This window comes from Trachurus japonicus, chromosome 14 (genome assembly GCF_045865225.1).
Source record: "Trachurus japonicus isolate A0001 chromosome 14, Traja_1.0".
In the NCBI taxonomy this organism is placed as follows: Eukaryota; Metazoa; Chordata; class Actinopteri; order Carangiformes; family Carangidae; genus Trachurus; species Trachurus japonicus.
This window is the reverse complement of record NC_140920.1, coordinates 19,296,304-19,318,477: the sequence shown is the minus strand read 5'-3', so window position 1 is coordinate 19,318,477 and position 22,174 is coordinate 19,296,304. Positions and strand designations below refer to the sequence as shown.

At 41.0% G+C, this 22,174-nt stretch overlaps 1 protein-coding gene across 2 annotated transcripts in view; it reads right to left on the bottom strand.

The window, feature by feature from the left end:
• Nucleotides 1–836: 836 nt before the first annotated feature.
• sgcd (sarcoglycan, delta (dystrophin-associated glycoprotein)) overlaps nt 837–22,174 on the bottom strand; it is a 206,665-nt gene continuing 185,327 nt past the window's right edge. The window contains exons 6-8 of one of the 2 annotated variants that reach the window (XM_085798244.1): nt 20,818–20,890; nt 9,600–9,723; nt 837–4,764 (exon numbers count right to left, since the gene is read on the bottom strand). In XM_085798244.1, coding sequence (XP_085654370.1) covers nt 4,579–4,764; nt 9,600–9,723; nt 20,818–20,890 — 383 coding nt within the window. In that variant the 3' untranslated portion in view covers nt 837–4,578. The remainder of the gene's footprint in view (nt 4,765–9,599; nt 9,724–20,817; nt 20,891–22,174) is intronic. The other variant, XM_085798245.1, reaches the window with a different exon arrangement.

Sequence of the window (22,174 nt, the reverse complement as noted above, 5' to 3'; positions counted from 1 at the left end):
TTTCACTTCTGGAGACAGCTACTGGTGAATAAAGGAATAAAGTTTCCTCTGGACTGCTGCTCTGGACTAAGCAGCGGCTAATGCTAATGTTAGCTATGTAGCAACAGCCATATTTACAAATAGCTCCTTTATAATAATCATTCAGCAATGAGAAGAGACTAGCGTGTCTATGTTGAAGGAAAGACAACAGCTCTTCAAGAAGAACCTGTCAGGACAAAGTTTTTTTTTCCAGTGCAATTATTTCTCTGCTCAGTTAAGATCCAATAACTCAACAATTAACTTGAACAACGCCTTTTTATTATGGCATCTTTGAAAACTACTCCATGGATGGCAGTTTCAGACTGAAGTATGAAGGAAAAGTGTGAATATTCAGGATGGACGGTGAACCACCATTTCTCCCTTCCACTCACCCCTAATCGGTGTGCAGCCAGGAAGAGGTAGTAGAGAGCGTGCCGTGAACACACACAGGGTTGGAAGAGTCGCTCACAGATCATGATCAGATCATTATTATTATTAGTAGACTAGTTCTTCTAATGACCACTAGAAACATAATTGACAGACATTTAATCCAAACTCTGCACAACACATTATGCATCTGTGAATTACAGTGGTAATAAATGAAAACAATTTCTGATAATTAATCATTTACACTCAAATATTACCGGTGTCCAAATTCAGGGGCTGCATCCTTCGGAGGACGCAAAGGCCAAACCGAAATGAGACAGTCATGGACGATTTTTGTTTTGTATCATGAATTGTTGCCTAGGAACCGTGACAGCACTTTTTCTTCCACAAAAACTTGATATCTTTAAGTCATTCGTTTTAAAACTAAGAGAAAGTGTAGGCTCTCCGTTGGATCGAACATTGGGATTCTTCGAAATGGGACGGCCAAGGCCAACCTCTTAAGATTTCTTCCCTGAATTAAGACACAGTAATTGTCTATAACCTTTTTCTGTAGGTTTAGTGTATTTTTGTTGCAACTCTGTTACTAAATTAATAATTGCAGCGTATTTCTCCTCAACCCTGTGTATCATCTCCCTCTTGGCTTTTTTTTTTTTTTTTTTACTTTTGGTTTGTGTGTTTGCTTCTCTGAGAACCATTCAACACGTTCTGTGGAGCAGAAGAACAAAAACAAAAGCTCACTCATAGTAGCACAGCTTTACACACACAGCACACTTGGAGAGAATGCAAAGACCTCGGGCCCGACACCACCACCACAACAACAACAACAAACAACAACAACAAAAAAAAACTGAAAAGAAAGCGGTGTGTTGTGTGAAGTGTCTGAGCTAAGCGGGGAGGGCACGCACAGGGAGGAGAGGGCATTGAAAACAAACCCAGCTTGTTCTCCACAGGCGAACATTGTATACATTGCTGTACATGCTAACTCAATGAATATCCTTCGACATTATTTTTTTAGTATAAAAACACATACTGATTTTCATATAAAAAATGGATTTCCTTTTTGCAAAAGAGCATTGTTTCCTCTTCGTCGGCATGTACTGTCTGATGCACGCTGGCGCGGTTATGTGTACAATATTTACATATACAACCGTATAAAAAGATGTATTTCCTCTTGTGTACATGTATTCAAATAAAAACAAATACATCAGATAGGTTCAATTTGTTGAGAAATATTTCTGAAAGTCCTTTAATATACAACAACAGAGGCTAAGACAGAGAGAGGCTTGGTGGGTGCACCTGACTCATGGAAAGGATGTGACACTTTAACACAACAACACATGGTATAAATAAGTGCTGTGCGCTGCTATGAGGGTGGACAGCATCACAACCCACTTGGAAAAAGTGTCCAGTTTCTAGATTTTAATTGAATTTTGCCATCTTTTCAAGGTAATGTTAATTTTTTTTTAGAGTCACTTCATTGAATCCCAAGTGTGATTATAGGTCAGGTCTGTGAACGTATCAAAGCCTCAGTCAACAGAGAAATGCATAACAGCCTGTATTCAGAAACAGAGCCTTAAAACCAGCCATAAGGACTTCCTGTAACTTTGTGATGCCACAACAAAGCAGACACCAAGCTCTTCCCACCTGGACCTACCATCCAACACTTGCAGAATTTAGTTTCTCTAAGTATTTTATCTGAAATCTGCTCTATTTTCATTGGATCACTCAAAATTCAGCCAGCCATTCAGAAGAGGGCCTCAGAGCCTCCTCTCTTCCAATTGGCTGACGCCAACCTGTTGTTACTAGAGCTGTATGATGTAAAACTACACTGAGATGTTTTTTGGTTTTTAAAACTAAAAAAGAAATATATCTTTCAATGAATCAACACTTCAAAATAAAAGACAGGAGTTTAAAATATGGACATTTAACCAAGTGATTTGAGCTGCTTCAACAGAACCATAAAACATGTTCATCATGCTTTAGTTGCCACAAGCGTTGGTCAATAAAGCAGAAATCTTTTTTCATACATGAAGCAGTGGCAATCAGACCTCATCAGTGCCATAAATCTGCCGGATAAACTCCACAGGTTTTCATTTAAACATTAAACATGAAAAAAAAGTAACAAGAGGGTTGTAAAATAAAGTGGTAAATGAAAATAAGAAATAAAAAATCAGAGCAATGACACATCCTTTTGCAGAATCAGGCGTCGACAGCAGGATGAGCTAAAGTCGGATGTGGCTGAAGGTCTTTGCATTCGCACAGAGGGAGAGGTTTTGTGAGTGGGATTAAACCAAACTGAAATCAGGGACCATGTTACTTGCTGATGCCAAAGAAAGTCTGTGTGATGTGCTTCTTCTTGCCACAAGTGCATCGACGTAAGGCACAGGCACAGTTCCCCTCTTTCAACAGAGTGGCTCGCATTATAGTTTGTTTTTTTTTGTCCTTTTTTTTTCTTTTTCTTTTTTTTTTTTAATAGAAATATCCCAGTGCAAGAAACGAGTAGGGTGACCACCACTGAGGGTTGGGCAGCTCACATTATGACATAAGTTCTATTTCTTCAAGGTTTTCTTGTTTTGTTTTTGAATGTAATTTTCTTCATCTTGAGGTGGAAGTAAGGGTGACACTGTTTTGCCAGGAGGGAAAATTTACGCAGAACAATAAAATAACAGAAAAAAACAACTATCCACTCAATTTAAAGTCAGTGGTTCACACCAGGGCTTCTTCTAACAGATGCTGCTACCATGTTCACGTCATATCAAAATAAGCATGAGAGTGAAGACCGTTCACCAACATAGTAAAAATATTACAACTAGCCACAGTTCCCTATCAGTGGGGCGTCACCAGAAGATTTCCATGTAAGAGGTAATTTGTTGTCACTGTGAAATCAAACATTTCCCACATGTGTTGGGAGACTCATTTGAATAATCAGGGTCGGAGGGGGTAAATGTGATATGATGTGACCATGGCATCATTATATTTCAGCCTAGTAATGTAAATGTTTACTTGGAAATTGTCCCACATTATCACTGACCTGTTTTCATGAAAAAACAAAACAACAAAAGAACATAGTCATACTAACAACACTTAATGCAAAACCTACATAGCACATAGACACCTGGACCTTGTGAGTGTTTTCACAAATGCAACCTGATCTGACTCACATCAGTAACACTGCTCACTCATTAGGTGCATATAGTCGCCTATAATAACCAGACGGAAATTCTCAATTATTTAAGTCGAGGCTAAATGGCAGAGGAGCAAGAGGACAAGGTGAAGAAACAGAAGAACATGAACAGAAGGGAGGATTAGGGGAAGGAAGAGGAGGAGTGGGTTAGCAAGGGCTGTGGTTGCCATGGGTGATCACCCTAGTGATTCTGGTACTGAGATGCTCTTGAGGGGGAACATATCAGTGTCTCTTATAGTAAAATCTCTGGAGATTTTCCTTTCAGTTTCTACCAGGAGCAAAAAAGAGTGTGAGTGTGTGTGTGTTTGTGTGCATGTGTAGCTATACTGCATGTATGCATGTGTGTAAGCCAGTGTGTGCGTCTGTATGACTGTTAGGGTCAGACCGATATACCACCAATACTGTCTTTTTTATTAAATATCAGTTTTCGATTCGACATCTGATTTTCAGTTGTATTAAAAAGTTGTTAAAATGCAACACACATTTTTTTTTCGTTACCTGGTGTATTTCAATTCAAAAGCCTAATATGTTTCTAGTGTACTTCGTGTATGAAGAGCTTGGACAGATGTGTATGAGACTCAGGGAGAGGTTTGTGTCCCGTGATGCTCTAAATGCTGTTTTCAAAGGCTTTTCCTCATATAAAATTAAGGGAAAAATATGTTTAGCATTGAAATATCAGCACAAAATATCAACTGTCATCAGCTCCAGTTCAAAGTTTTTTCCCATACTGATCCTTTAAAACATATCGGTTGAGCCTAAACATCAGTCAGTATGAGATTGTGGAGTGTATGCATCAGTGTAGGTACAGTATCTGAGTATCTGTGATTGTTTATCCATCAGCTCTGGCAGTCTCTGTATGTATCTGTGTTTGCTTTGAATCAGTCCTAGAGGCAGGCGATATGTGTACATCTGTCTGTTTTTTTGTTGTCTTTTTTGCCCGTCTTTCCCCGGTTATCTCTGTGTTTATTCACATTTTGTAGGCGTCGGCCCTAGACGCAGACGTTGTCATTGATCTGGCAGGTGGAGTCGGTGCCGGCCTGGGACAGGAAAAGCCGCCCATTGGGGCAAACGCAAACCTCATAGACAGTCTGCCTGGTCCCGGAGGACGGGGAGCTGGAGGAGCCCTTTCCCTCTGGCAGCCGCATCAGACGAATCCTCCGGGCATCCAGAGAGATCTGAAGTGGAGGGAAAGAAAACCAGTAAGACTGGAAAACATTGGCAGTTATGAATATTGGAAATCTGGGGTTCCAGTTTGACGGATGATGAGTTTTTTGCACAAGATGAGATGTGTCAATGAGATGAGTTGGTGCAAAGTTGCTCCAAGTTTTAGAAATTGAGGAAGACACAAGCTGGGTAAATTTGTACTTGTCCTAAAGCTGTACAACTCTGCTGTATGAATATCATGAATATGCCGAGATGGCAGGGAAACAGCAGAGTTGAGGAGTTTTTGTTTCAATCTGAGCTGATTCAACTCAGTTTGAAACAGCTGCTTGTAACAAACAAGAACATACATGCAACGGAAGAAACATGAACACATCATTATGATCAATCTAAAAAATATCTCTCTATTTAGACCCCTATTGTCCCCTATGGCAACTACTCTTAAAACTATTTCCTTTCCTTTGAAAATATAGTAATGAGACTGCTGCATTCATGGCATCTATAGTGTTGAAGGGTGTGCTCTGTATGGTGTGCACAAAATGCGACAGTGTTGCGTCATTCGGGAGAGAAATTCTAAACCTTTTTTTAAATAGCTACCAGGTGGTTTGTTGACCATAAGCGAAGTTTCTCCAAATATCCACAGTCGTGAATTTATGATGTTTTTAAATATTCTGCTGATGCTGAGAAAAGGAGACCTTGTCCGGTGGACTCTCTCCGCTGATTCTCAGGCCTTTCCTCTCGACTCCATGAGCAATAAAAAGTAAGTAGAACTCCAGACGATTCCTTCAACTACACACCCACACACAGACACTCATCTACTCCCCTCAACCTCATGCTGATTGGAACAAACTGACTTTCTATCTCTGCACAGACACAAAGCACTGCTGCATGAATCCCATCTCTCAGCCCTCCCCTGCCCTCCCTCCTCCCGGCCTCTCGGGGCTCATATGGAGCCGGTGTTTCACTGGCCGGGGGGAGGAGGAGCTCTCCAGCCATAAAAAAGGTAAAGGAGCCATTACCAGGCGCCTTGGGGAGGCATTGCCATCAAATGACCTGGAACACTTTTAAAGCAGAGTCTCAGCTGACTTCCTCAGACAGCTGCTGCTGAACAAATCTTTCACCAGGAGGGGTGGATGATGTGACACACTAAGAGCACCTGTGTGTAAGAGAGGGGATGGCTGATCTTTGTGTGTAAAGAGAGCAGATTGCATGTGTGTGAATGTGTGAATGTGAAGGACAAAAGTACAAATGGCTTTGGCAGGTAGAAGTCACTGTTTTAGCTTTTACTGTGGGGCTGATGCAAATACTCCCCAGAGAATATCCACCTTAATGTGGTCGAGTGGTCGGCTGTGGGGGCCTTGAGCCCCCAGTTGGGTCTCCTAAGGCAAATTGATCCCAGGGAGAGGCCAATCCTCATCACTGTGTCACCTTGCCCAGATAAGGCAAATCAGGAGACCCTTCTGGGCCAAGGGGAGGAGCATCTAATGGTCTGGTCAGGGAAGGCCTGAGGAATGACATGGTGCCACAGCCCTATGGGCTCATCACCTGCAAGGGGGAGGCACTGGGATGGGGTGCAGGCCAAGTCAGGAACTTGCTGATGCAAGTGTTTCATACACCAAGCATACAAAACCAAAACCTAAACCTAAACCTAAACCTAAACCTTAACTTAAACTTGTACTCAGGGAGCTGGGGATTCAACTTTGGCTTGACTGTTAGGGCCTCAACTTCCATCCCCAGGGAGGTTGGGGACATTGGAATTTGAATCGACCAACTTCAAATCTGGTGGTGGTGAAGATGAAGGCCATTTGGGCTTGACTCACCAAGGGGTCTCATGAGGCAGATGAGAAGGGACAATCGTGGTGACGCTCGTGGAGGCCATGGAGGAGGACGTTTTGTCACCCATGAGGAAATTCTGTCAAACCACCCAGTGTCTTATTAAGCAAAAGTTGGGCTCGTCCAAGAGAGGATATGGAGGATGATGATGATGATGGAATTGTGGAAGAAACACTTTAAGGAACCAGACCAACACGTCCTCTGAGGAAAAGCCATAGTTTGAAGACTTGGGGGAAGCTTCACTTACATCTCTGAGTCTCTAAGTTGAGAAGCTTCCAAGTGGTGAGGTTGGGGATGAGTTGGACTTCATAAGAATCAACTTCATCTGTGACCTTGTTTGTCAATGAACTTTCAGTTTGACACCAACAAGAAATCACACTCCTAGGGCCTTAGGCATCCTTTACATATAATTGATTGTATCTTATTTTATATTGAGCTGGTACCACTTACAGGAAGAAATCCTTTTATCAGTGCATCCGACCGTGGTATAAATACAGACTCTGTTCAGTGCATTGTTCTCTCGTTAAATCAAACTGAATTTGTTGAATAGGGCGAAGATACTCTTTAGGTGCGTGGGTTACTTGACTGTGAGCGGCTTCAAGAATCCACTGTTTCATTGTCGTCACAAGTGTGTATGAGTCTATTTTTGTATCAGCCTTATGTGGTTTGTGGGCGTCTAATGACCAAAACCTTCCTGTAATTGCAGTGGCAGTGCCGTGTGTGTGTATATGTGTGTGTGTGAGAGAGAGACATAGGTTTGACAAATGGACATTTGCAACACTAATGGAGTGTGGGACCATGATTCTAATTATATGAATTGACCATGGTGAGTTCAACAGCCTCATTCTCGACCACACACCCGTGAAAACTGCGAGAGGATGTGATGCAGGCGTGGCTTCAGACCACTGCTGTAGTTACTTTTAATTGGACTAAACTGAATCCAAGGGCACCTTCCCGAGCCCCTCCCACCCCTCCTCTCTCTCTCTCACACACACACACACACACACACACACACACACACACTCTCTCGTCACTTGCTTCATATCAGCAGCCTGTCTTAATGTATGAAACTGTTTTTGTGGGAAACTTTCAAACACTTTCTTCTCCCTAATCCTCCTTCGTTGATTTTAACAGATCTGACATGACACGACTGGTGCAACCTAAGGAGGGAAATCCTTTTATCAGCGCAGCCGACCGTGATGAATGCGAAGACTGATGTGTGTAACGAATCAGGGGCTGGTTGGAGGAATTTAGGAGCAGGGAGGAAGGGATAAAAGAAGAAGGGAGTAGCAGCAGGAGGATGAGCAAATGGGGGAAAAGATGGTAAATAAGCAAAGTTACAGACAGAAAGGGGTCAGAGGAACGAGGAGAATGGAGAAAGGGAAGGACTGGAGGGAGGATGGATGGACAAGTTGTTACAGAAAGAATATTAAAGAGGAAAAACAATCAACTTCCTGAGAGATTAGAGGACAGAACAGATTCTGGTGGACGGCCAGTTTGTGGGAAATTGCCACCGGCCAATAGCAAACTGCTGGTCTGTGTTGGCTGAGGGAGCTGACTATTGTTTGGATTGTTATTTGCTAAAAATAAGTCTGGACAGGAGAAACAGTGCTAAATTGAGATGGAGCACACACACAAACCCCCCAAGTCCTTCCCCCCTTGTCAGCCATAATGGCACGAGGAGGAGAAAAGTTAATTTCAGAGTGGGAGGTTTGTAGAAAGCATGTCTGAAGTAACAGGACTGTAGCAAACACAGGGGATTATTTCTGAAGAAGAAATGAAACAGGATGTTTCAGCCTGATCTCCTTCACCACTCAAATAAACAACTTAATGAAGGGTTTTATTTTAATACAATGTGGGCTGAGACTGGTGCTGGTAATTAGCCTTCATTTAAAAAGATGATTACATCCTTCACAGTGTTACTCCTCTGTTAATAACTTTTTAACAGCAATCACTCTGACACATCAAACTGTCTGTTCATCATATTTTATACAAGATGTGCGTCAGAACGTAGAGGTTAGAGGTCAGAGGTTTGATTCCCAACTCCTCCAGTCTCCCTACTGTATCTACGTGTCCTCTGATTTCCTCAAATTAACCAATGGTGAATGATTGTAGGTGAGTCAAGTCTAGTCCGGTCCATTTACTATTCGTCTTATTTGGAAGGAAAACCCTTGAACTTGTTTGAAAATAAGATAAGATAAATACATCTGTTACTGTAAATATCAAATCTAATTTTACTGAGAATATACATGATGAGTGGTTGATGTTTCATTATTATTTATATATTTTTTTATTTTTTACCATTCCTCTTGATTAAAGAGCAGTCCCAGTTTTCACCCGTCAGATTGTGCAATTTCTTGCTTTTTTCATCGAACTGGATGTTTGATGGATAGATTATTTTATTAATGACCAGAGGGAAATTGTCTTATCAACTGAATAAAAATACATTAAAATACAGTAAAAATACAAATTACATAGTAGATGAATATAAATGACAGTAAGAGGGCAAGTGTTTAAATGAATTTTAGATAATTATAGACTAAAGTCTGATTCCATGAGGTTTAACGGTTGATTATGCAGTGGGGTCGCATGAGTCTTTGTTGAATATAGAAATAGTTTTTCTACGGTTTCTGTCACAGTCTCAACCTTCTAAATGAGTTAGTTCAGTCTGCTGCCATCATTTAGTTATGATGCCTCAGAATAATTACTGAGATCTGGAAACAATCAGGTTCAACATGGCAAGAAAAACAGCAATGGTAGTTTCAGGTGAAAGTAGTTCAAATTTGAAGCCGGTTTTGGTAAGAATTTTAACAATTTCTATTTGTTTTCTCCTCCACATTCATTTGGCAACCATTTGGTTTATCATCGGTTTAATCAATTCGACTCTCTGTGTCATCTTAGTGTTGCCAGATCTCAGCAGTTGGCTTGGAGAGTACATTGAAACTATCATTAACGCCGAAGTTGGACCAGAAACCAAAATTAGCAATATGTTCATTTGCGCTGTTGTCTCACACACCTCTCCATCTTTGGACTCCAGTCTCAGCTCGTTCCTGCAGATGGCCTGGATGTCTCCGGCCTCAGCCAGGATCTGGATGCCTTTAGGAGCCTCCATCAGCAGGGAGCGAGTGGGAGACTCCAGCCTGGGAACAGAAAGAGGCAGAGCAGCTCTGTTAGTGATCACTGCCACTGCTGAAGGTTTGGATGAGTGAGGAATTAATGAAAACACAAGATAAGATAAATAGATAGAACAACATGAGGAAGAAGTTAAAACTGTATCCCAATAGTTTCCTCACTCACATGAAGTTTTTATTTATTTATATATACGTATATGGATTTGATTGTCTCTCAGCTCAATTAAAATCTAAAAGGATAAAAATGTCACGAATGTGAAGCTTCCTGTTCTTTAGAGTTTTTCTTTTCTTTTTAGAAATCTGTTTCCCTCGCACTTTGAAAACCAGAGCAGAAAAACTTTTCTCAATTTTATCACTTTCATCAGGAACACTATGAACTCTTCAGATACAGAGAACCAGTTCCTCTGTTGTTGAAAATCAACATCTGATTGATCAGGTATATGAATGATAAAGGTATGTATGTATATGATCAATTTTTGGTACAGTCATTCAGTCAAGTCATAACCACTGATCACCTCGACTGATTTATTTACTGATTCTGTTAGTGGATGACAAGACTGTGGTTTACTAAGGGCTGCACTATCCTCCTTACAGACCTCTCAATCATATCACTGTTCAGTTAAAATAGGACTTGACCTACAGAGTTTTTGTAGATGGGATTAGGAATAAAGGAGACCTTGCTACAGCCATGAAAAATAAAGACCTGAAAAATGGGTGCATTCAGAAAAACGGGTGCAAATGTTTACAACCAATGAGACCGGTGGTTATAAATTGCTGAACTGTATCTGTTTTTTGTTTGTGATAAGCTTTTGTCATGTCTGAATTTAAAGGTGCCATATGTAAGAATGTCGTCTCCCAGCCGTAGCGGCAGCTCAGTGGAAGCAGACCGGAGGCTGAAATGCCACTGACGCCGCCGTGACTGGGAGAGAGGGCTAGGTGGCGCAACATGCCAACACATAAATTCAAAACATAAACATGACTTGCAGTCCGCAAAAAAATATTTTTAATGCGAATGCTCTGGCTGTACTATTGTTGTTGGTGAGTTCATCATGTTATATGAACATTATTCCTGAGTCTCTGTGACATATTAGGAGGATTTTACGGCCAGTTGCTTTAGATTTCTTACATATTGTACCTTTAATGTTGCAGCTGTTCTGTGTGCTGAAGCTTTTTAGCAGTTAAAGAGCCAGACATTTGCCTCAGGAGCTGGTGGAGACCAAACACAGTGGTAAAAGAGGAGTGTAGTTGTAGACAGAGATGATCACCAAAAGAATGAATGATCATGATGCTTTACTAACATCCAGATTTAAAACGTACTGTTGAACAGAAAGGTGATCACATATCAGTATTTAAAACTAGTTTTCACTGCCCCATGGTGATAAAAAATGAGTTCATTCAGGTTCATTAAACAATGACCAGCCTTCACCCTTGTGAGGACCCTGCAGCAGTTGTGTTCATACTCTCAACGCAACCCTGCGTCATAAATGTCTCAACCCTCAACCATAGCTTAAAACCTTAACCCTAAATCATCCAGACCCTTAAACAGCCACAAGTAGACAACACCTCCACATTTCAAGAGCTAGTAAATTGAATGGATCTGACACTTTTAACAGTGCCCACCTGGGCGCTGTGGCTGCTTACAAATGTCAGTGGTGAGGATTAAAAATCAGCCCACTCCTCTTCACATCTTGACAAAACCACTCAGAGCCACAAGCCGATCTTTACAGGAAGCAGCAAAGGTGTCAGAATGCTTCAGTAGATCCAGACTTGTGGGGGAGGTCTCTGTAGACTTCCTGTCTTCCTGTCACCATGGCAGTTTGTGCATAAAATACGTGATATTTCCACTACAGGGTTTTCATTGATATCGCACTGTATTCAGCTGGAGGACGCTGAGTTTTTTGTTTTGAATGAGCAGAAGCTATTAAATGTCCTGTTTATATGCACAGATATCATCAGCATTGCGTTCTGGGTTGATGTGAGCTTCTGAATGGCCTATCCAGCAATCTGTTATCTCACGCTTGAAAGTTGAAGCACAAATTAAACAGTGGAGGCGTCTTTATTTTCACCTACAGTAACAGACCCAGATGTCTCCCATTCTTGATAAGTCAAAGACCACTAAAATGCTGCTTACTGAAAATTCCCATACTGCAGTTTTCTTTTAATTATACACAGAGAAACAGCTATTCAGTCATTTATGATAATCACCACCAACTTTTTTTTTTTAAGTATATTTTTTGGCGTTTTTGCCTTTATTTGATAGCACATAGTGAGATAGACAGGAAAGGGGGAGGCAGAGAGGGGGAATGACAGGAAAGGTCTGCCCGATGCGGGATTCGAACCGGGGACGTCTGCGTTGAGGACTGCAGCGTCTACATGGGGCGGCCACCTTAACCACTGCGCCCCATCACCACCAACTTAACAATTATTCAATATGATAGTAATCATGTTTTTCTGTTGGTTTACTGGGTAGCTCTAAACACAGCGATATTCACTAAGCTCAAGAAGAACCTGAATTAACCTGCTAATATATTTTATCATATCTTTACGGAGGATAGTCTTTATCTCGAACTCCATATTTAGTGGTGGATGCAGCAGAATGTAAAGCCTGGGGTGAGTGAGGTTTAGTAAACTGCTCTCCTTAAATATTAATGTAATTAGTGTTTTACCAAAGATAAAAAGAAAAGTTAACTGTATTGTGTTAACTGCAAAGAAACAATTGATTTGTTAAATAGTGTATGTCCGTAAAAACACATTGGAAAAGGCTTAGGCCAACACTAAATACAGTGTTTTGTTACATCGGGACCACAACATCATGTTTATTGTTTTTTTTTTTTAATTGTTTATGCACAAAAAGATATATTTGTGGTTTTAACAATCCAGTGTAATTTTACATCTCCTCTCTCAGCTCTATAGTCACAACAGGTCAGCCAATCAGAAAGAGAAGGTTCTCAGCCTCTTTTCTGATTGACTGAATGTTTTCGGAGTGGACAATAAAAAGATTTCAGGTAAAACACTAATACACTAAGACACTAAATTCTGCAAGCGTTGGATGGTGGGTCCAAGTGGGCAGGGTTTGGTGACTGCAATGTTGTTGTGACATCACAAAATAACGTAAGTCCCTAAAAGCTGGTTTTAAGGCTCAGTTTCTGAATACCGGCTGTGTGCATTTGTCTATGGACTGATGCTTTGATATTTTAACAGTATTAACAAAGAAGTATTTTATAATCACACTATACATGCATGCCTACCTTTATGGGGACTTAGAACTGTTCTGTTTTGATTTTCCCTGCTCCCTTTATTAAAAAGTAAATTTGTAAAAATCATATAATAAAAAGATCATTGAGCTAGCAACACATAATAGCATCTAATTTTATATAAACACTTTAGCTGGAACCAACAGCACAGTAAATTTAGTGCAACTGACCACAAAATGTCTTTTCCCTAAACTTGAAAAAAATATTGAGGTTGAGCACAGACGGGTTTCATGTCTCTCAAGAAGGAAGCTGTCATTCTCCAAGAGAACAGTCTCAAGTTGTATCACTCAGGGGGAAACCACTCACAGTGTTTATAGTTATTTTAAAAGTGTGTTTTAGTAGTACCTCTGGGAGAAAACAGCCGGATCACTGGCAGAGGTAATTTGTGTTTGAAACCCCCTGTACAGTAAAGTTTGATGTGAACTATAAAGGAAAAATGACACTCCTGTGGAGCTTTTCCTTTAAGGGGACCGGCGAGAGTGGGACTAACAAGGTGTCAGTATGAACAACAATGTAGTGTATTTTGTTAATGATGAGCTGCTTGAGCCGACAGGATGGCAGGAGGGAGGAGATGACACCTGAAAGCATCGCAAAGAAAAAAAGTCCACTGATTACAAGAGAGAGCGAGTTTCCAAATTAAAACTCTCATCTCTTGCACATTAACCCTTTGCTCTTAGTCCACGAGGGTTAAGTCTGAACAAGTATTAATTACTGTGTTTGTAATAGGGAGATTAATCAAATACATATCATCTAGTAATGCCTCGTCGCTGTGTGCTTGATTTTCACTGCTGGGTCTTTCAGAGTCTTTATGATAAGACAATTTAAAACAAGTGCCCAATTAAATTAGATTAATTCCTGACGCCCAGGTTTTCAAGCATCATTCCCTTCAAATACCACCAATCACCCAGTTTTGTTTTTTGTGTTTCAGCCTCCATCAACAACTGACACTATCTATTAGTATTCCTGCTAACTGATGCTCTCAGGGGGCAAATAAAAAGAGCTTAGAGCCAGCACAATTTAAACTGTTGTATCTGGACATTAAGTGAACACAGATGAGACTTTAATCTTGCACTTTGGAAAACAAGGGAGTAAAAATTGATCCTGTGGATGTTGTGCAGCGAATACTGAAAGTCTTAAATCTGGCTCTGAATCTGAGGGCCTAAGAACAAAAGCCTCAACACCGCTCTTACTTCTCTAACCTCTCATTAGAAGTGGATGGTGAAGTACAGTGGTGAATGTCTTTAAACACCTGATAAAACGATTTTATGGATACTGCTCCATCCTCCTCTGATTTTAATGTCAGTCTTTTGACTTAAGAGAGCTTATTTCCCATCATGAAATGATGTACAGGTAACTCACCAGCTACATACAGTATATTAATCAACTACTCCTTTGGAGTCGTCCCTTTGTAACCAATTATATGGAACCAAATACTTCACAAACAGGGGTGGATTCTCTTTTTTGGTGACTTTCATTAATCTACTGTAGATCACACTTATCCAAGAGAGGTTGAATCAAGGGCAACTTGACCTAGTTATGGATACTGGAAGATGTTTCATCTCTAATCCATGAGGCTTACTTCGTTTTCTAATGTCTCTTGGATGAGAGGTGAAACGTCTGCTGGTGTCAACAATCAAGATCTATTCTCAGTTGAACTAACAGACCATGAGAGGGCTTAATCACATACATAAACATGTGTTTTTAAGGCATTTGCATTTGAAAAGATGATCAGTGAGGTTGACCTTGCAATCAAATTGACTACAGATTGTAATAAACCTTCATCTGTCAGATATACATAGCCCTTAAAGAGTGATAAAAACCTGTGAAGTTTGTTGGCTACATGAATGGTTTCTTCAGGGCCACAGTTGGTGTTTTTCTACTGCAAATGTAGCCAATGATAATCTGGCCCTCTGCGTTGTGTTTACGGACTGCCCCAGGTGGGGTTCAACCCTGGTCTCCCGCATGGTGGGCGACGATGCAAACCGTTGGGCCAAGAGGTCAATGACCGCTTGGCAGTTGGGTTTGCACGTCTTTTATGGGTGAGTGAGTGCACCCGGACCCTCCGTTACACAAATACACCAAAACAGAGAGTGAAGCTGCTTCAACATACAGTAGCAAAATGTATTTCAGCAGGTGCTGCTGAGAGTGACCTTCAAGTGCCCACAATCCCTATTGCATAGCAATTTTAGAACAGCCTGTAGAGCAACAAGACTAAAATTGATGGTTCTAGGTCAAAGGTTTGTGTAGAAAACGACATGATACAACTGCAACTGATATTTGTCCAGTGATCAAATTAGGTGGCTCGAGGTCAACGATCTGGATCCTTCACCCTGACAAAGAATCAACAAAGGGACAACGCAAAGTAGTGTTTGTGGATGTGAAGTAAAACAATTCACCCAAGCATCACTCCTTCTGAAAGCCTTCTACCTCTTTCAATCTCCCCCTTTCTCCCCAGAGTTAGGTAATGAAATATTTCTCTTCCATGATTTTATTACTTTCATTTCCTCTGATCTTTCCTCATTTCCTTTTGTTTCCCTTCCAACTTTGTCTCCATTTCTTTTACTTTTATTTCCATCTCACTCAAATAAAAAACAGTTTTTAATACTGAATGTTGATTTAACAAAGAAACTGTCACCTACAGGTGATAAAGTAAACTTACCATTGCCGTACTGAATTTAAGCAAGTCAAATTTGAGTCCACTGTTTTGATATTATATTCCATCGTCTATTTTTATTTTGTCACCTACTTCATGGCCTGCACAACTTCATTTCCCCATTGATCAATAAAGTTCCATTTTGTTCTCTTTCAGGTTTTCTATTCCACTGTTGTACATCCTCTTATCCTTTCTCTTTTCTTGGCAGCGCTTCATATCTACAACTAGGATCAAAGGTTAATAACTTTTCACGCTTCCTCCTCATATCGCCTGCTGTCAGATAATAACGGAAATGATTGGAGGTTTTTGACACGAACAGAAATTGTAAACTTGCAGGGTCTGAGGCGCGTGGGCAGCGCCCATACTTTCCCTTTTTTCTGCAGGCGACTCCTTTGTCCTTGGCGAGGACGGCTCCTTTAAATCATTTGCCACAGTTTTTCGCATGGTGTGAACACAGTGTTCAGGGCAGTTTGGCGTTATAAATATATAAGCTATGGAGAGTTGAAATGGGCTCCCGTCGTGCCACACAGCAAATCACAGGTTAAATGGCAATCGCGGCCCATACGAGTGAAGCTGATTGCTTCGCAGGGTTGTATGAACGTGTAAGCAGCGGACAGGCCATCCTCTCAATTACTGAGATCATAGTAAGATGAAGGTGTGGAGGATGACGAGGGCAGAGTGGAGCGAAAACAGAAGAGTGGCTGTAACATTAGAGTGGACAGAAAGGAAAGGGGTAGAAAGGCCGCAGAGATGGCATCTTAATTTGCTACTTGGTTTTTGTTCACTTTTTCTTTCTTGTGTGATAATACTGAGGTGCTTCTGTTACAGGGTGGAAACAGATCAACATCAGTTGTGATCTCTTTCTGTACTGATGTTATGTACTCTTTTTAAATCAGGATTGTGCTGGTTTTCTGAGCCTGAATCCCTGTTTTTGCCATTGCAATTTTTATGTTTGTAAGTTTAGTTAAGATTAGATTATCACCGATAATCGTGAAAGAAAAAGGTGAATTAAACACAAAGGAGGACAACATCTGAGGAGAGTAAAAGGGACTAGAGAGAAAAGAGGATCAGAAGATGGTATGAAAAGGAGAGATGAAGTTGGTACAGGAACAACAAGGAGCATCAAGAAATGAACATGGAAGAAGAGGAGGTAGGCGGAGGTGAAGTGAGGGCAAGATGAAGCTGGAGAAGATGACAAGAGAGCACATAAGGAGGAGGTAGGAGATGAGAGTTAGAGCCGAGGTGGAGAGGAGGCAGGTTTTGAGAGGAAAGACAGAGAAGGTCTGCAGAGTCATGGCCGCTCCTCTAATGATGGAGAATCTCTTCTGCAGCACTGCTGCCGCTGATAACAAGAGGGTGTAGGAGAAAGACGCAGCTGAAATGACGCACATTGTGTCATGACATTCTCTGTGCGTCAAGACGTTGTCCGTGCATTGCTGTTCGGGATATCCCAATTTATTACAATTACCATGTATACAGGAATAACCCTGTTTGCTCACGCATGTAAACAGGTTATTCCGAATGTTTCAGAAACCGGAATATTGACCTTAACCCGAATATTGACTGCATGTAAACGTAGTCACTATCTGAGAGCAATTAGCTGGTTGGTTAGTATGCTAACTTCTGGATAAGCAAAAATAAGATTCTTTCCACCTCTGGAGACATATTCTCTTGATGATAGGTAAATAGCTGTTGATGCCATTGACATTATACCAAAAAAACCTGGCTCATTTAACAGGGAACATTCACATTGACCTTCGTTTCATTGTAGAATCGTATAAAAATAAAAATATGAAAGACTAGGAACAGTAACAATGTCAACAGCAACAATAAATCTGTCCTTGAGATGAAAGAGGTGGAACTAGACCAGAACACTTTCTGGAAGAGTCTCCATCTGATTATTCCCATGATGTGTTGTTGACATTTTGTACTTGTGTCGGAGAATGTTGAATATAATCTCCTGTTGTCAGCACAGTTTTTATATTGTAGAGCACAAAAACAAACAAATGCCCATACAGGTGAGAAAGGACAAACCTAGTGGGACTGAGTTCCTTTGAGTCAAATGTGACTCCATCAAACTTCTCATGCTGTGAAAACTTGAGGCTCAGGCAGAAGGTCGAGATGCTTCACATCTCATTTTGCCTCCAAAAAAAAAAAAAAAAAAGAACCTCACAATTGTTCTTGCTATTGTTTCAATTGCTTCCCCCCCTCACCTTCACTTTCCCTCTTGTTGCTTCATATATATTCCCTTTATCTGTGCTGTGAATTGGTCAGGACATAAATCAAGGTGTGCTATCAAACTCACCTATGCTGCCATTTCCGCCTCACAAAGGCGTTTGTCTGATGCAAGGACACATCCTGTTGACAAGGCATTACTGCGCCGCAGATGGATTTGACGGTTACGGTTTCGATAAAGACCTGACAGCTCGGGGTGGGATGTGTGTGTTTGTATATGAATGTGCGTGTGGAGGGAGTGGGATAGGGGTTTAATATGATATCCCAGAATAGGATTTGAATCCTCAATTGCTACCTGCCAAGGGGTTCGGAGAGATTAGAGTAAGATTAGATTTTAGCCATGCTCCAACGAGCTCGTTCTCCCCTTTTCTGTGACATAATTGGATAGTTTGAGCCATATTTCATTCTCAATTGGCCGGTTGTCACCAAAGATGCATAAACACAGAGGAAGGAGAGAAGAAGAAAACACATCACTGTGGACTGTGACTGTCAAATTATACAGACAATCACATGAGGGGAGGAGAAGGAGGAGGAGGGGGCTGTGTCTCACTGATGGGACTTTTGTCACTTTGTTTTTATTGCTAGAAATGATGATCTTGAAAGGCGAACAGCAGTGACTGATGAATCTCAGTTCATCTCAGCGCACATGCCACTGAAACACTGTTATTAGATATTTGTCATCAGAGTCCTTCTTTCTCCATCCCTTAATTCCTGTCGCTCTCGCCTCTGCAGTGTTTCTTTCTTGAAGAAAAGCTTGTTTTTTCCTCTTCATCATCTAATACCATCTTTATCTCTTTTTTCTTTACCCATCTAGTTTTTCTCTTTTCTTAAATTTTTGCTTGTACATTGTACTTGATTTTTTCTCTTTTTAAGGCCTTTTACTCTTGTTGTTCCTCCCTCTCTTTCCAAATTAATCTTCACTCTGTACTTAATTTTTCAATATTTTCTATGTTTTCTTTTCACTTCTTTCATCTTCCTTACCTACCCTTGTGGTTTTCCCGCACTTTGTAACAAAAACTGTCATTGTCTAGAAAGACAGGACCCATCACTACAGAGTCACTGCAGGTGTGTGGAGGTTTTCTAATGAACACTTTGGTCTGGTTTCTACTTTTAGTTGGCAGCACTGTCTTTTTCGCTGCCTGTCACATTGTCAACTGCTGAGTTTTTCTTCCAGGTCTTAAAGTTGCTGCACAACCCACAGGTGGTTCTAGTCTCTGTTCAGACTCTGCATCAGACCTCTTTTTTGGATCTGTGCTGGGAAATGCATGAGATTACCAGATTTGCTAGGAACAACTGGAGACAGTTCAAGAACACATTAGACCCCCCCCCCCCCCACCTCCTCCACTGCCACCACTCCTTCTGTCATCTGTCACCATATCTCACTTTCTCTCTCTGATTGACTGTCATCCCATCTGACATCACAGACGGGAGAAAGATGATAAACAAGACGTTTACACCAAAATCCAACTGTGATGTTCAACAAGGTGAAGTGTAAACAATATAAACACATAATTCAAATTATTTATACTTATCAATCAGACCAAAGACATTTTGTAAATATTTTATTTGTTTTCATTCCTAGTTCTGGTCATTGAGTCTCCTGATTAAGAGCATTACTACTACAATTCTTCTTGATAACATGGTGTTTAAAATGAAGCGCTAATAATTATGCTTGTTAGGATACTGGAATTACTTTACCTCACCCCATAGTCCCAGCTAATGAATGAGGTTGAGGGTGGGTGGACCCAAGTCCTTTGGCACATGTCAGTTTGTGCCCAGGACACTCTCACCCACCTGTCACTCAAAGAGGCCACACCCACAATTGTACAGACCCTTTGTCCTTAATAAAGTAAAAACAGGTGAGTCATCATGAAAACATTTTTATTTCTGCTGTAAAGTCGGCCATTCTAACATGGGACTGACTCAATGTTGAAGACACACTCTAATGGTCAGTAGAGGAACTGCAGCTTGTAGCACTGAGGTGTTGGCTTCAGTCTTCAGGATCTCTAATAATTTGTTGAACTGAGAATAAACCTGTTTAAGCTCTGCTGAAGCATCAGCAGCAGCTCATTTGCCTTTACTTCCAAATATCCATAGAAACGTGTTATGTTGAACTCCTCTCTCAACTCTCTATCTTCACGAAGCTCCAAACTGTCATTGTTTCACCCAAATCTGGCTGAGCACATCACTTCCTCCTCACCTCCTCTCTCTCATCTCATCATCTCTTTCCTTAATTTCCTTTGATGTCTTTTCAGCCAAACCTCGCTCTGGTTTCTCTCTGCTTTCCTTTACTTCTCTCATCTCACGCCTCTCCTGTTCATTTCCCCCTGATACAAGATACGCCGCTCTGATGTTTGATGAGTGTCTGGTTGTTGATATGGAGACGGGGAGTGACTGATAAAGAGGAGAAGGAAGATTGAGGGGGGGGGGGGGGGTAATGCTTCTATTGCCAAAAGATGTAGCTATTGATCTCTGAGATTATCCTACACTGTGCTGATTTTGGCTCCTTCAGTCAATTACCCAGGGAAATGTGCTCCTTCCACCACGTCATAGGAATCACATTCAAATCCTACATCTGTACCAGGACTACGCTTTTTTTTTTTCATGCAATTGAAAGGTGTGAAGATTTTTCAACTGAGCCACAAGGTTAAAACACATGTGAATACAATATGATGAAAATAAAAAACTACATAATCAGTGTTTAAGTATGTAGAGGACAAAAAAAATGACATAAGTGTGACTAAATAAATAAATGCAAAATATTCTGTACATTATTACTGTGCCTGTATTCTACAGTAATTGGGTAGGTGGTCATTGACTGGCTGGCTCTATTACTGCCTTGATTATTGACATGCAGTAGAAGTCACATACATGTCTACACACCACTGTGAACTGTCACATACCTGTGTGTTTACTGCATGTGTCTTAATTAGGTTCTATGAAGAAGAAGCATTGACTCACCGTAGCTCCTTGAACGGCTCGGCTCTGACATGTGGCGTCTCCACTGATTTGCTGAACACGGCTCCTTCGGCCCCTGAAATCACAGAACACGACATCAGACATAAAGACCGTCATCAATGGAAACTCAAAGCCTGCGCTCTTCTGATTGGCTGACTCTGACCTGTAGTTACCAGAGCTACAGAGCAAGGCCTGAGAGAAGAGATATAAAACTATAGTGAGACTTTTGGATCTTTGGGCCACAAATATACACTGATCAGGCATAACATTGTGACAAACAGGTGAGGTGAATAACACTTATATGTCATCCTGGCACCTGTTAGTGGGTGGGATATATTAGGCAGCAAGTGAACATTTTGTCCTCAAAGTTGATGCGTTAGAAGCAGGAAAAATGGTCAAGCATAAGGACCAGCTACTGTTGCTCAAACTGCTGAAGAAATTCATGCTGGTTCTGAGTTTGTTACATATTTGGCAGCAAAAGGAGGACCAACACAATATTAGGTAGGTGGTCATGGTGTTATGCCTGATTGTTGTATGTTCTGTATGTTCAAAATAAAACATGGGGAAAGTGTACATGTGGAATCTCTAAACTGCAGAGCCTCAGCTCACTATAGAAAGAAGTGTGTGGGTGGTGCAGCACATTTTGTTAAAAGGGCTGCTATACGGTTCAAAAGTAATTGGACCCTGACAACTGTGAATCGTTTCAATGTACATTCAGGCACAAAAGAGCTCAGACGGGGCTCAGAGTTGATGAGATTTCCATTTTGCTTGAGCTTGAGTTGTCTGTTAATATGAGGAGAGGAGGGGTGGCCATGAATACACTGCATGAATGAGTTTATAAACACAGTAATAATCCATGAGAGATGTCAAGGTTGTTGTTTCACCAAAATCAACTCTTTTCTGAAATTGCAAACAAGCTGGTCGAGGATTGGTTGAGCAGAAAATCATTTGCAAGGTTAATAAATACACGGTGGGTGGACATGCTTCTCTGTCAATGATCCAGAGATGACATCATAACCAGTCAGTGCCTCAGAGGATTTGAGACAAATGTCAAAAACAGAACGCCCAGGCTACAATACACAGGAAGAAACCAGTAAAGTTGTGGAACAAAGTTCTTTGGCCTCATGAGACATAAATCAACCACCATCAAAATGATGGAAAGTGTGGAGAAAACAAAAGGAATGGCTCATGACCTAAAGCCACCACCTCATCCGTCAAATCTGGTTCTGTTTCGGCCTGGGTGTATACGACTCCAACAGAGACCGGTACACTGGCATTCATCAATGACTTCACTCCTCAATTTCATCACTCAGCAGGACGACGAACCAAACATACAGTCAAAGAACTTTTCAGTGTGAAA